General features: G+C 28.8%; 1 protein-coding gene across 1 annotated transcript; it reads right to left on the bottom strand.

The window, feature by feature from the left end:
• Positions 1-1361: 1361 nt before the first annotated feature.
• On the bottom strand, positions 1362-3411 carry LOC106773848. The gene is made up of 2 exons (XM_014660606.2): positions 2363-3411; positions 1362-1776 (listed from the first exon to the last, which is right to left on the bottom strand). The coding sequence occupies exons 1-2, from the start codon at positions 3243-3245 to the stop codon at positions 1460-1462; spliced, it is 1200 nt and encodes a 399-aa protein (XP_014516092.1). The 5' UTR covers positions 3246-3411; the 3' UTR covers positions 1362-1459.
• Positions 3412-15228: the final 11817 nt, after the last annotated feature.

Raw genomic sequence — 15228 nt, 5'->3', positions numbered from 1 at the left:
TTGATTATTGGCTTGATATTTCCTTGTAGACCGTCCGTCCAAACCGCCCGGACGTATTTCCCGTTGTTAATAATAGCTGTCCAGGTTATGGATTGGTATGCTAACCGTCCGGGCGTCCTGCCCAATGTACGAGGCCGGGCGCCCTTCCTGGTACAATACGTATGAACATACGTAGGTAGGTAGTACTTACTAAAAATGAATGATTTACAAAAAATTATTTATTTAAGTAACCGATGGAATATATTTCCAAATTTCTACTTTAATCACCATAGTCGTTATTAGAATAACAAAATCTTTGAAATATTCACTCCCTACAAATGCATAAACAAAGAATCATAAATGCGAATTAGAAACAGCGAATTAGAAAATGCATAAACAAAAACAAAAAATCAGAAATGCAAATCAGAAACAGCGAATCAAAAACAAAGAATCAGAAAATGCAAAGACGAATCAGAAATCGAAATCATGAAGCTGGAAAAGGAAGCGGGAAGAGGAAGCTTACTGGACGACATCTTTTTTCTCAGAGGTTATCTTCAAATTTTCTAAAAGAGAAAAACAATATTTTAAAATAAAACAATTAGACAAAGAAACAAAAATCTACTTCTTTCATTACAAATATTAGAAAAGTTAGTATAAATTATCCGACTTTTAGGTTTTAACATTTTATATATTTTCATTACATAAAAAAGTAGGGTTATATTAAATCGTTTTAACAAAGAAATATGTCCAACAATGCTGTAATATATCATTTTAGAAAATTAGTTTGAAAATGTGACTTATCCTAAATTAAAAACAAATGAATTTGGGGTTTATTCAAACATAAAAAACATATTATTATTTAACTCTCATAAATAACAAAGATTGTAAGTATACTTTAGTCTTTGATTTTTCTAAACTCTTATGTTGACTATGCATATAGTCATTTACTCTTTATTTTTAGATTTAATGTAATCAGATTAATTTTAATTGAATTAAATTGACTTCACTTTTTATTTTTTTATTTCCAAACAATTAATTAATATCAATAATTATGATAGTTGCAATAATTATAAGGATAAAATTAATATAATTATAGAAACAGTAAATGATTATTCTTAAAGTCATGACAGATATACAATAACGATGTCAATGATTATTATGATTAAACATTGATATATTTGTGCTAGTGATAAAAAAGGTTATTAATATTGACTACAACTAATTACTATAATAATTATTTACTAATGATAATACCCTATATATTGATAAAGACCAGACGTAACAGAAGTAACAAAAACTAACAACATTAATGGTCTTTAATTCTTACAGATTTCTTTATCTTAGGTAAAAGTTGAGGAAAACAAGAAGTGAATTATAGTATCGATCATGTAGAAAACACAATAGTTGGTTCATTTCCAAAATCATAACAAAATATCCTAGATCTATTGATACTTTACACACCAAAATGAAAATAAAAAAATCAACAACGAAGTTCAGAAAATTCATTGACGACCTCATATAATAAATGGTCGAAAATTTTATGCTCAAACACCAAACAAATATCCCTAAAACTTTCACTCTCACGCATACGTTTTAAGGTACAATCTGACTCTCTTACATCGTGTTCTGTCAAAGTACGAAGCTGCAACATCATTTCTGAGAGATACTCTGCTTCCTTGTTGACATCTATGAAGGTATAATCTTTATTAGTACTTGCACTGTCTTCAACATCACAATCCAAGGACAACACTGATGGAGATACCCTCTTTGACTTTGAACCCGTGGTGTTTGAACCATCTGCAATAAAATCATATATAGTAAGGTAAAGTAATTAAAATTGCTTTCAAACTACAACACTATGTGAAGAATGCATTATATAGCCACTTTTTAAGCTTACAGAACTGGTATGTTGTGTAATTTTCAACAACACGATTGTAGAGTGCTTAAGTCATGAGTTCAAATTAGCAATAGTGATGCTGTATCCAACAAACATGTTATATGCTTTTTCTACTTACAAGACTTAAATACAGTTGTGTAGATATTTTAGTGCATTTTCTTTCATTAAGTAAAATTTCAGTTCAGCTATTCATTTAACAAAAATTACATGAGAAAACATGCACATTAACAATGTAAAAACTCTAACTTTGACAGCAAAATAGTACCAAAAACTCGTGTAAAGTTACACTGTCTGTAAAAATGAGAAATCAATAACATAAACTGTTCAGACAGACCAAACACAACTATTTTGGGTCCTTTTCTTCACAAGGGAGAGAGAGTTTGATGACAAACCAGTTAGAAGGGTTTTGCAACAAAATTCAATGTTATTCCAACAGTTACCAAAGTAAAAATAATGAAAAAATGGGATTGAGTAGAGAAAACAAACCTAGAAAATCTGTTTCATAAAGGAAAGGATAGTCATTGCTATCTGCAACTGAAACTGGACTGCGATTTTCCAAGCTGCATTCACTTTGAACCTTCAAGAGTAACTTCTGGTTTCTCATGTTCCTCTTGTCTTTTGTTTGCACAAGCCCCTTCTTTGTCAAATAAGTGTTTGAGCTTGATCTTGAACCAGCGCCATTTTGTCTATTACTACAAGAACTACACTTAGAGAAACCTGAGGACACAGAAGACAAATCTTTACCTTCAAGATTTCGACCCTTTGAAGCATGCTTAGAAGAAGGGTCTCTCCTTGGCTCATTCTTCAGCTTTGAAATTTTCCTGTTCTTACCTACATTCCTCTCTTTCTTCACACTCACACTCTCCTTGTTCTTACTCCCCTGTCTCTTCACCTTCCTCACCTCTCCCAAACCCATTTCCAATTTCCTCACCTCTTCGTCTTTGTCACCATCCATGCAAAGCACAAAGAGGTTATTATTACCCTTTTGGTTCTGAAACAAAGCAGGAACCTCTCTGAACGATGATGAAGTCTTCACTCTTCTGTGAATGGCATGGCTTGCATCAAACTCAAGCAAGTAATCCACAAAGTTCACTGACCTGCTTCTAGGAACGGAATCTGGGCTCCCTCCTTTCATTGCCCATTTGGAGTTTGGAAGTGAATCCAAGCCCATTAACCTTGCCACCACTCCAGGAGTTGAACCATCATTCACCACCACGGTTTCTTTGGTGGAATGTGCTTTTTCTGAGTCATCTGATTCCGTGAAATGATCAGAGGGGTGCACTGGAGGACTAGTTGCATTTCCAGCACATAGTAGCACACGTAGTAAGCCAGGAAAACACCCAGATTTCGGTTTTTCTGGCTTTGCCATGGAGGGTGAAGTTTGCACAGTGATACAGAAGAATGCAGAAAAAATTCAATGTGAAAAGAGAATGAGCAGTGTAATGGTTGACCACACAAGAGAAAGAGAGAAAGAGAGAAAGAGAATGATATAGTATGTTGTTGGAAGAGTTGGAACGTGGGGTGAAGTTTCATTGGGAATAACAAAGGTAACTTCCAAGTCTTTAAAGTCGGCACCAGTACTTCACTATAACAGAAAACGAGTTCAATAATTTACCTTTATTCCTAAAGTAAATTGAACACAACCTCAGATTCGGAGATGCACTTGGTCGGATCTATTCTTTCATAAAAACAAAATTATAATTTTACCCTATTAATTTACTTCATTCTTTACTTCAAATCTTTATTATGTATATTACTGAAATTGTAATCAAACAATAATTATAAGAGTATCAATGAATTGGATTTTTGTTTTATCTTAGCATAATACTTTAGGTTTAAAATAAAATAAAAAAGACTATGTGTGTGATGATTCAAATACAAGTAAATCTTACCTAATTTTACTTTGTTGAATAAAATGTTTTCATTACATTATTATACTCTTTACTTAGTTCAAATTCTATCTTTAACAAATCATTAGTTTCATGGTTTTTCAAAGACAAATTTATTATAAAATATATAATATCAATCGAACTTAATAAATTGATGTAAATTCAATTTTCTCATAGTCACTATAAAACTTGAATTCATACTTAAATTTTTAACATGGTTTTAAAAAGCAAAATGTTCCAATTAAGATGTTATCCATAAAATTAGTGTGAAGGGTAGTTTAGAAAATCAAATTTAATTTACAAAAATTGAAAAATAAGTTTTTTTTTTTTTGCTTATGTAAGTTAATGGAAATATGATTTTAGTGGTAGATCGAGATAGAAACAAGGTTTTTGCAAAATTTGATAGCAATTTATCTTTAGAATCCTAGTGTGAATGTGAATAAAAGGTGTGATTTTACAGCTTTAGGGTAGATGAGAATGGTAGATGATAGAGATAGGGTGTACGAAAGGGTACATTAAAGACAAATATTGGATGAAAAAGCATTGACTGAGGTCTGAGGAAGGAATTTTGTATTTAGTAATTAGTAATGCAACGTGATGTGGTTGCAGTCCAAGTCTTACTAGGCTGCCAAACCGTGTGAATGTTGTTTTGCCAATTAAAAACAAAGTGTGGCCGAAGTTGCTGACTTTTGAGGTCGGAAATGTCCATGTGGTCCACCACCCAAAGGAAATGAGCAGATCTTGCAACTACTATTTCATCTCAAAGAACTTCACCGACTTTGTTGACTAGGTTTTTGGATTCTGAATTGGCCCAATTCATGTTCGTTCTGTAATGGCAAGCCTCTTTATGATCATGGGCCCAATAAATTGGAACCCTGAAGAATTTTTCAGTTAAAATGTTAATACTTGCTAAACAAGTGAGTTTCTTTAACATGTTATTATTGTGTATGCAAAAAATTTAGTTACAATAGTTCCTCGCCCTAATAGTCATATTAAAAAATATAATTGAATTAAATGTTTTAAGTCTTTTTATTATAGAGTAATTCATGTGTATTTAGATCATATTCATATATTATAATTAAATTTCGATAGTTTGGTGTTTTAGTTATTTTGTTACTATTTATTATACTATAATTATATGTCTCATGTAAGTATTATTCTCTTAGGAAAATATAGATTCATGAATGAGGTTGATCCTATAAATACAACTAATATTCTTCAAAGAAAACTTATTCTCTTATAAACATTGATATACACGATTTATACAAAAATTCTAATTCTCGTACTGATTTAAGGGTCAGAAAGTATTTTACAGGTACGATCCCTCTTCAAATAATAAAGAACCCTTTCCAGACAATAGAAACAATGAAACCATTATTAATAAGAATAATTACAAAACATCCTATTTACTCTAAAGGTTAAATATATTTCGTTCCCAAGTAATTTTAAAAAATTATATTTTATCTCTAAATTAAATTATATAATTAATTTTCCCTTTCTTATGTGAAAATTTATATTTTTCCAACAAACAACATAGGGACTGTTTTGTATATGATAAACAAAATTTTAATTTTTTAATAAAAAAATGTTTTACATATGTTTTATAAAGTTTAAGGAAAAAATAAATATATAATTTAGTTTATGAACAAAACACAATATTTTAAAATAATTTAAAGATAAAAAAACATATTTAACCATATATTATTCTAATTAATTCATTAATTTAGTTGTGTTTTAATAAAATTTTAACTATGTTACAAAATTAAGATAATAGAGTTTAGTCAATCAAGCATATAGAATTAGTGTTATTAAAATGGGTTAGAACTTGCTTGTCAACCTTATCACCACAGGTCCAGGACAACTTTCAACCAGGTTCACTCGGTTTGAAACCATGGTAAACCAGGTTGGTTTATCAACCCACCTAGTTTAATTTAATTGTTTATTATTTTGTGTTTCAATATTATTAGTTAACATTTTTTATTGTTTTGTAAATGGGAATAAAAAAAAAGATGTTTCAAGAGAGAAAAGTATTCTAAATTTATTCATTCAAGACTCTGATCTTATAAATGGATAAATGACATAAAAATTATCAATATTATAAACTTATTTATTGGTGTTTTGAGCTTGCTTTTGGATTATATTTGAATTGTATGTTAATATTTTTATTTTTGGAGTTTAACATCATTTTAGAATGAAATTATTTAAATTACAAAAAAATTGTATTTTTTTATTAAAAAAAACTTGTAATTAAGTGAGTCAGTAAGCCAACCCATTTAACCCACCAACCCATGGTGGATCAGACCGAGTTCGAATTTTTTTCAACTCATTAATAAATAAACCGGGTTAAGTTGACTCATTAAGTAACCAATCCATAGTGAATCAGATAGCCATCTTCACAACACTAGAATGAATTAATACAATGATGACAACGGAACATTTAATAATGTTAAGATTCATATGGCGGAGTTTATATTTATATATATATATATATATATATATATATATATATATATATATATATATATATATAATAGTAGAGAGAACAACTTGTAATAATTTGGAATATTTAGGATGTGAGAACCGGTTGTTTGCAGCGAGAAAATTTCGTGGGTGTAATATCACCAATAGTAAGGACAATAATATTGGAGGAATTCAATTGTTCTTTAATTTTCTCTTTTAAATTAAAAAAAAAAAAAACCTTGATCGAATTGTGAAAATGACAAAGAAAAAGTGAAAATATGGAAACAGAAAATAACAAGAAAAATCTTGGTGCAATTGTGAAAACAGCAGAAAACGAAGTTAAAATGTGCAAACACCATGGCTTTGAGAATGTTTCCAACTCTTCCATTGGTAGTTAGGAAATGTAATAGTCTGGTTCTTAATCTCCACGAAAGGTTGTCTACTTTGAGATTGTGTAGGTTGTCGATGTTATGTGCTTACTATTATTATTATACAACTGAATCATAATCATGTGACTCTGATGCCTAATATTGGTTCACCCACCTCTTCTGAAAAATATAGATTTGGTTAGCCTTTTTGGGTTGATTCTACTATTGTAAGAAAGTTCAACACTTTGTTTCATTGGTATCGTTATACTTTTCCCAAATGCTTTCGGCATAACAAAAGTACCCTTCTTTACTTCAGTTAATGAATAAAACAAGAGACAAAATGAGTTTTTGGAGTCATCAATTCATCCCAAATGACCCTATTTTATGAAGATACTTTTATTTTTCAAAGATTCTTCATTTTTTAATTTAATTTTGTTATATTTCTTTTACCTCCCATGAAATTTTGGTTAATAAATCAACCATTGAACTAAGAATATGGATTCTTTTTTACCCTATGTAAGTTTTTCATCATGTATTTCGAGATAGTTGCAAAATCATATTATAATAGTAAAAGTAAATATTTATCCTTACATCTAACATTTTACTGTTAAGAAGGATTGAAATATACGTATTTGGGTATGGAGTTCTCAATTATGAACATTTGAATAGAAACCTTGTGTGGCTCACATATAATAAAATATATAAAGATGAAATATTTAATTTTTTCAACCAACCACATGATTGAAGATTCAATAGAAGAAAAATCTTGATTAAAGTGTTTGACCTTCTTGTTGAGTTGTTGAGACAAAACATGTTGAAAGTGACTCTTTTGATCTTTGGTTTCAATTTAATCAACTTAAAAAGATAATTTGAAAAGTGTTCAGAATTGTTTTGATTATTGTTAGTTTTGTAAGAAAGAACATTTTAATTTTTTTGTAAGAAGAACATTTTAATTTGTTAAAAGTGCGAATTAACTCAAATACTTGTTATTGTCTTTGTTTAAATTTATTGAAACAAAATTTTAATTAATTAAAATCACTTGAATATTAATATCTGTATGTAGTTCTAGTTTAATAAATGAAAAAAAAAATTACAATCTAATGGATTAAAATCACATAAATAAAATGTGGATATTATTGATTTCAACATATTAAAAGTTTGTTAACACATTAAAACTGAGACTTTTATTATTGATTTTTTTTATAGATTAAAATAGTTTTAGTCAACTAAAACTTACATATATAAATCAAACATAATACTTTCTAACCCACTTAATGAAATTGAACGTAATTTTTTTTTCATTGGTTGAAAAATACTTTTGTAAATTAGAGAGATGCTTGCTTAAGATCCATATAATAATAATAATAATACTAATAATAAATCTTAAAACTTTTATATTAGATTATTGATTCAAATTCTTTGATTTAGTAGCTTATATAAATGATTACTTCTCTTTCTTTTTTTATTTCATTATTGTGGTTAATATTTTTTAGATGATCTTATTTGATTTTTGTAGTGTGAGTGTGCTATGTTAGAATGAAGTTGCTCCTGTAAAATAAGGTTTAACTAAGTTTTAAGATTTGTAAGATTCAATATCTTTCGAATTTTGTCTCTTGTTCTTCTATGTGTGTAGCAAATACTTGAAAGATATAGATATTAATTTCATTGGTTTGAAAGAGTAATTATATGTAATTCTTTTATAAAAGTAAATCAGTATAAATTTTGTATCTCTCATTTGATTTATTCTTATTGGTATTTTTTTTTATCTTTTCAAATATTGAAAGAAATTCTAATACTACATGGTAAAACTAGTTTACAAACATTTTTCATTCGATTTAGTTAAAATTAATCACAAGCTTTGCAAAATTTATTTTTAATGCATTCTCTCTTTTGAACCTAGTTGTATTATTCTAAGAACATGAACTATTCAAATCTTTCTTGTTTATTGATCTTTACATGAATTTTGTGTGCATTGCACATATATATAGTGTGACTTGGTTTCAGTATAAAAATTACATATTTAATCATGAGTGTTGTGGAATAGTTCACAAATTCCATCAAAATCAACGATAGAATCGTTTAACTCATGCCAATAGTTTAAGAAGCTCTTCAACAAAATTACAGTGAGTCAATTTTTACAATAAGTAATTTGCGATCGAGTATAAATCATACACAATAAATTATGTAGTTCCATACGCATTATTATTGAAAAAATCATTATAATCAAATATATATACAATTTATATAATGAATGATTAATTAAGTCTTTAAAATAATTATTATAGAAGTGATTTTAATCCTACATTCACAATTAAGTAAATTGTGAGACTTAATGATGCATTTTGAATGCACCTATGATTTTCATTTTTAAAATAACACTCATGTCACTGTCCTTAAGATAATAAAAAATCTACATCTTTCTTCAATATTATTTCAATCAATCGAATATACTTATAATTTATATCATTTCTATGTTTTTCTCAATTCAAACCATTTGTTTTTCTCATTTTCCCTCCCTACTGGGTTGCTTAAAAAAAATAAAGCTTACACACCAAATTAATTATCAATTTAGCTGTTGTGAGTTGTATGGCTGTAACTTCCATATTCATCTATTTGCTTACTGATAAATAATGAGAGTTGCTTTTATTTTCTCGTATTGTTGAATCACAATGGAATTATATTCCTTATCTCAAAATAGTTTCCCACATTGCCCTTCATGCTAAATATGACAATCCTTTTTCATTTCTAATGCTCAAATTTCCATCACTCCTGTTTGCACATAATTCTAGACAAAATCTTGAAGCTTTTTTTGGATATTTTCTTAGAAATAAACTCTGCCATTATGACACCATTTTCTCACAACTGTTTAATAAGATAATATAATCTGGGCCACAATGGAATAAATATATGGACACAACTTTTAATTCAAAAAGGAAAAGTTCAAGCCGATTGAGATACGAGAGCAAAAATATTATAAAGATATTTGTAATTTATTTACTGATAAAATGGATTTAATTTATCATAAATAACATATATAAAAAGCAATTTTTACATTAGTGACAACAATAGCTTATCCTAATAACAAACTAAAGTTATACTAAACAAAATATTAAAAAACAAATAATATAAACACATTATCAAATAAAATAAAAAATTACTAAGGTGAGGTTTAAACTTGGGGAGCTTGCTTGAAAACGTGTAGAGATTGGAAATGAAAGAAAAGCGTGTGTGAATAAAGGGTGCTTTAAACTCAAAAGAAGAAGAAAAGCATAAGAAAAATGTAGTTTTTCCGTAGATGAGGAAAAATTGTTTTGTAGTGGCGGAGTAACAGTGCACTCCCGTGTAAGTAAACAATAAGATAATGAAAATAAAATATGTAATTATAAAATTATGAAATATAAAATTATTTAAATTAAAAATTATAAAATTATAAAAATAAAAAATTTAAAAAATTATAAAAATATATAATCTCATAATTATGAAAATTATAAAATACGAAAATATAAGATTATAAAATTATAAAACTATAAAATTAAAAAATCATAATTATGAAAATTTTAAATTATTATATTATGACAATATAAGATTACCAAATTGTAAATTTTTTATTTTTATAATTTTATAGTTACATTTTTTATTTTGTATTTTATAATTTTATATTTTAAATTAAATTTAATAAAATTTCATTAAGTACAGTAAATTTTGTAGATAGATCTCATCATCATGATCTTTATAACAAAATGTTATAACGATATTTAAATAGGATAACAATGCAAGATGATTATAACTTCACATAATTCATAAAAAAATATTTAACTATTAAAAATTTTAAAATTTAAAACTCAATAAACCACAAAAATTTAATAAAAACTAAGTTAAAATTTTTTAAATTTATGAGAGATCCAAAACATAAATTAATTAAACTTAAATAATATATACAAGAGTGTGTGTTTGTAGAATACATAAGTCGGTATAAGGTTTGTCTCCATTTCAGAACTCATCTAATGAAGATTATAGGCTCCTCTAGGACTATATATTATATAACATTCATGAGAAAAATAATCAAACGGGTTTTAAAATATTGAAATAAAACATGTATTGTAACTTGTGAGCATTGTGGATTGAAGGGACTTAATGAACATGTGACTGTCGTGGAAAGTAATAAGGTGAACAATTGATTTGCAAGAATAGTAGCCCAATTGCAATGATGTCAAAAGAATGGCTTACACATTTTTTTTTCAAAAGAAATTGAATCCACACAATGTGTCTAGGAGAAAACGGTCATCCACTTCTGCAATAAAATCAAACTTGTTGAAAAACAGGTAGATTTCTTTTTATACTAAAAGGGGGAGTGAATTGGTGTTTTATCAAAAACAAAATCTTTTTGCAATGTTGATATCAAAGTATAAAATTTTTCAAACTTTCTTGAAATGCAAGTAATGAAAATTTGTGTGTAGTGGAAAAACGTAATTGACTGCATTAAATTTAAAGTCTATTGGAAATTAAAAGTGCAGGGATAAAGAAAAGCAAACACTGCTTTTATACTGGTTTGGCCAACAATGCCTACATCCAATGTCCTTCCAACCCAGGAAGCAAATGCACTATATGGTTGCGGTTTTTACAACAAGGAATTTATAGAAGACCTCCACGTCAAAAATATAAATCTCCTCTCTAACCCTTAACCAAACTATAGGCAATAACAACAGCAAGAAATGCAGCAAGAATCCCCTCTTCTGCAATCTGCCAACCACTCTGAACAATCCTCAGAATGAACTATCCCTTGTAATCACAACAAGTTCAAAACCATCAGTCTTTACGGATGCCAAGCCAAAATCAAATCAGTTGTCTTCAAGGATGCCAAGCCTTGTGTGATCAAACCAGAAGCACCTTCTTTGTGCAGAATATGATTGAACTAGGTGTGCGCAATCAGCCTCCCTTTGAATCTCTTTCAAGAAAGATCACCACCGTTTTCTTGGAGAATTCTTGGAGATCTCTAACTGGAGAATTCAATCTGAAACAGAAATGAAAATGTTAGATCATTAAAAGTCTCTGAACAAAATCGTGTACAGCCTATTTATAGATTTCTGTTAAACAGATAGTCTCACAGTTGAATATGCTACTAATATAGTCGATTGGATTATGACACTTATAACAGTTCAGTCAAACTGGTAGCATATAGTCAACCAAAAATAAAACACATTTAACACAGTTGACCAAGTCATCAATGCTCAACTAACTTTTAAACATATAGCCGTTGGAGCGTAAGAGCATAACAGAATTTCAAACCAGACACATAATACAGTCGAATGTGTTACACACATAGTCGACTTCAACATGCAAAACATTTTGAAATTCTTTTCTTCTCAAAATTTCATAGAGCACTGATTCTTAAAATTTGTACAAAGATTTAGCATAATCGAATCTATTAGTAATGGAGTCGACTACACTATAACTTTGTCACACAATGATAAGTTCATAAAAGTGCTTGTGGTTTTCAGCTTTAAAACATGTGCAGTAAAACATATATAATGATGCATTGCACATAGCACATAAAGCACATAAACATGTTCAGCAGATATATCAATCAATCAACATAGGAACATGTAACACAATTCATAAACATGTTCAACAGATATAACAATCAATCAGCATAAGAACATGTAATTCATCAACAACATATGCGTGTTATTAAGCAATGTGTTGTCATCATAAAAAACTATATTGATATAGAAATTGTGTTTTCAACAATGTCAACAAAACTATCAATTAATTTTTTTTTTTTGTTATTTCCTTGTCTCTTGTCTCTCTCTTGTTGTTGGTAAGGTTCCCTTGACAAGTTCACAACCGGAACCAATGGGCATCTGAGAGGAAATGGGATTCATTTCAATAGCAATTGTATCATCATTCACCTTATTTCATGCATGCGGAATTTTACAATAGGAGAACCCTATAATAATTTCTTTTTGTCTCTTTTACAAAAGGTGTCTCGCACTGATTAAGGGACTTAATCTTCTCCAAGTTATGAAAGATAAAGAAGAATAAAGCTTTTTCAACTAAGTTTCCTCTCTTCACAAGAGTGGAGAATCAAATTCTAGCCATTTACTTGATGTACAAGAACCTTTTATTATTATCTAAACCTAACTTGATTAAATTCTTATATAAAATAAAATGAGACACACAAAAATGAAACATGCATAAATAAATAAATATATTTTTTATTAAATTTTGATATAAACTAAGTTAAGAAAAAAAAAACATACATAACTATATAGAGAGAGAATAGAGAGAATAATCTAAGTGTGACTCTAAGTTTCACATTAAAAAGAAATGACAAAGTTAAACACCATATAAAGAAAAAGACCCATAAATCCAATGTCTCTAGATTTTAGGTTAAAATTTGTGTCAATCTCTTAAGTGAGTTAAACTTATCTCACATATATATAATTTCTCCCTAAATTTCTCCTTGAAAAGAAAGAAAAAAAATATTCATACGTAATATCAAAGTTAATGGTTAGTCCAAGTCTCACATTGCCAAAAATGACAAAGTTAAATGTTATACGAGAAAAAGGATCCAAAATTCAATGTCTCCAAGTTTTGGGTTAAAAATGGTGTCAATCCCTTACATAGGTTGGAGTCAAGTCACATATGGATAATCTCTCTTTAATAAACCCAAAAAAAGAAAAAATCCATCAATATACATGTGCACTATACAAAAATTTAAATATAAAAAAATAATGAAACTTGTCATGTTTTTCCATAGCATGGTAAGGACATTATGTTGAAAGGATCTTTGTCTCCTAAAATCTCAACAAACCTTAAATTTTCCCACTAATGTAATATAGGGGTCAACCAAGGATCAATCCGTGGACTTGGTACTTATCAAGTTTAGAATAGCCTAATTTTATTAAAACAAAGTGGGGAAAATAATATGTAAAATCAAATCTACAGAACAATGCATTATTTTCTATCCTAAATGCAAGAAATATAACCTAAACTACTGAACATTTTTACTTTTATAAATCAGTAATAAAACCTAAAATCAAGAATCTAATTACACGATGCAAAGATCAAATGGGTAATCACCTATATGAATGAAAGACAACATTATAGAATGGACTGTAAAATAAGAGACTAAATCTAGAATTCACAAAACAAATAAAAAAAAAGATTAATCTGCAATTATCACGAGAAAAACATATCAGAACAAATTCTATTTACAATTATCACTATAGCTACTAATGAATTAAAGACATAAGCACAAACAGTAAAAGCAAAGGTAAATTTAAAGAAAGGAAAATGAAAATATCCTATACCTAAACTACGTGTTATTATATATCAAAAGGTAAAAAGAAAAATTGAAAAAAATAGAATAAGAGACAATCAAAGAACTAAGTACAGTAAACTAAATTGCATGAATCAAAGAAGTAATCGGCAGGAATCAAAATTAAAATAGCAAGAAACTTAAAATCGTGCAAGGAAAATAAAAGAACATCACTGTATTGAACAATTGAAAAACTGAAATACAAGAATTCAAAATCACAAAAGGGAACCTTCCGGCCTGTCACCCACGAGAGATCCCTCCGCGAAGTCAGCAGCAAAGAACAATGTATCTACGTATCTACCCTCAATGAAAGCTTTAAAGAAATCTACTCTAAAGCGAGAGAATGAAAACCTAAGCTAAGCACACCATCTATCACCCAGTGCACATACTATTCTCATTACAAAACTCCCCTTTATATAGGGCAAGATCGAAAACAGAAAAAGAAAGAAAAGGGGGAAAAGGGAAAGAACCAAAAACTGACTCAGAAGCTTCACGCTCTCATTCTTCAACTAACTTTGAACCTAGTCTCCAACCGTTCCAGCTCAGCACGTGCTTCTATTCTGCTTTCAATCCGATCGATCTTGTGGGCTCTTCCTTTGGACCGAGACACCTTTATTTAGCTTCCTTTCTTGATCCATGGAGCTCACATCTGGTTCTGCTCTGCTTCTTCTCATTGTGCTTGATGAACCCTGGCGAAGGTTGAGAGAATTGGGGAAAATCTTCTTCGCGAGCCCTAGGTCTTTTGCACAAATGAATTGCAAATTAGAGATCCAGCAACTTTTCCATTTGAGCAACATGAAACATTATGTTTCATTAAACCAGCAAAATGCACACCTTCATCCCATTCTTTCAATTCAGCGCTAGCCCAAGATGTCCAATGCAACATCGTTTTAAACGAGTGAAACCAACAGCAACCCAATTTCATTCCAATCAGCCTTGGCCCAATCAATCTCAGCCAGTCATTCTATTCCAGTCCAATTGCTTACAAAGATTTGATCTTGCAAAATAAAATAAAAGCCTAAAAGTTATTTATTTTCTTTTGAACATTTTTATAAAAAAAAAATACTTATTTATTTAAAAACATATTTATTTAACTAAAAAGACAAAATTAACACTATTTTTACAAAAACTTATTTTTATCCTATTTATACTAATCTACCTTAATTCTAAAAAATTAAAAACTAAAATGGCCTAAAAACATATTACTAACCCACAAAAATGAGGAAAATTTAGGAGTTATCACATTATAATTGGTTATAATTAAAATTATAAAGACCTAGAAAATGACATTTTAAGATTGATAGTAGTTTAAAA

Source organism: Vigna radiata, chromosome 9, assembly GCF_000741045.1.
Source record: "Vigna radiata var. radiata cultivar VC1973A chromosome 9, Vradiata_ver6, whole genome shotgun sequence".
In the NCBI taxonomy this organism is placed as follows: domain Eukaryota; kingdom Viridiplantae; phylum Streptophyta; class Magnoliopsida; order Fabales; family Fabaceae; genus Vigna; species Vigna radiata.
The sequence above is the reverse complement of the archived record's forward strand: the minus strand, read 5'-3'. Positions and strand labels throughout refer to the sequence as shown.

What these genes read in the sequence shown, in the direction of transcription:
- LOC106773848 (XM_014660606.2), bottom strand. Translation starts at nt 3,245, where the DNA reads ATGGCAAAGCCAGAAAAACCGAAATCTGGGTGTTTTCCTGGCTTACTA. An exon ending in TTATGAAACAGATTTTCTAG is followed by an intron (nt 1,777 to 2,362) that starts GTTTGTTTTCTC and finishes ATTTTATTGCAG; the next exon opens with ATGGTTCAAACACCACGGGT.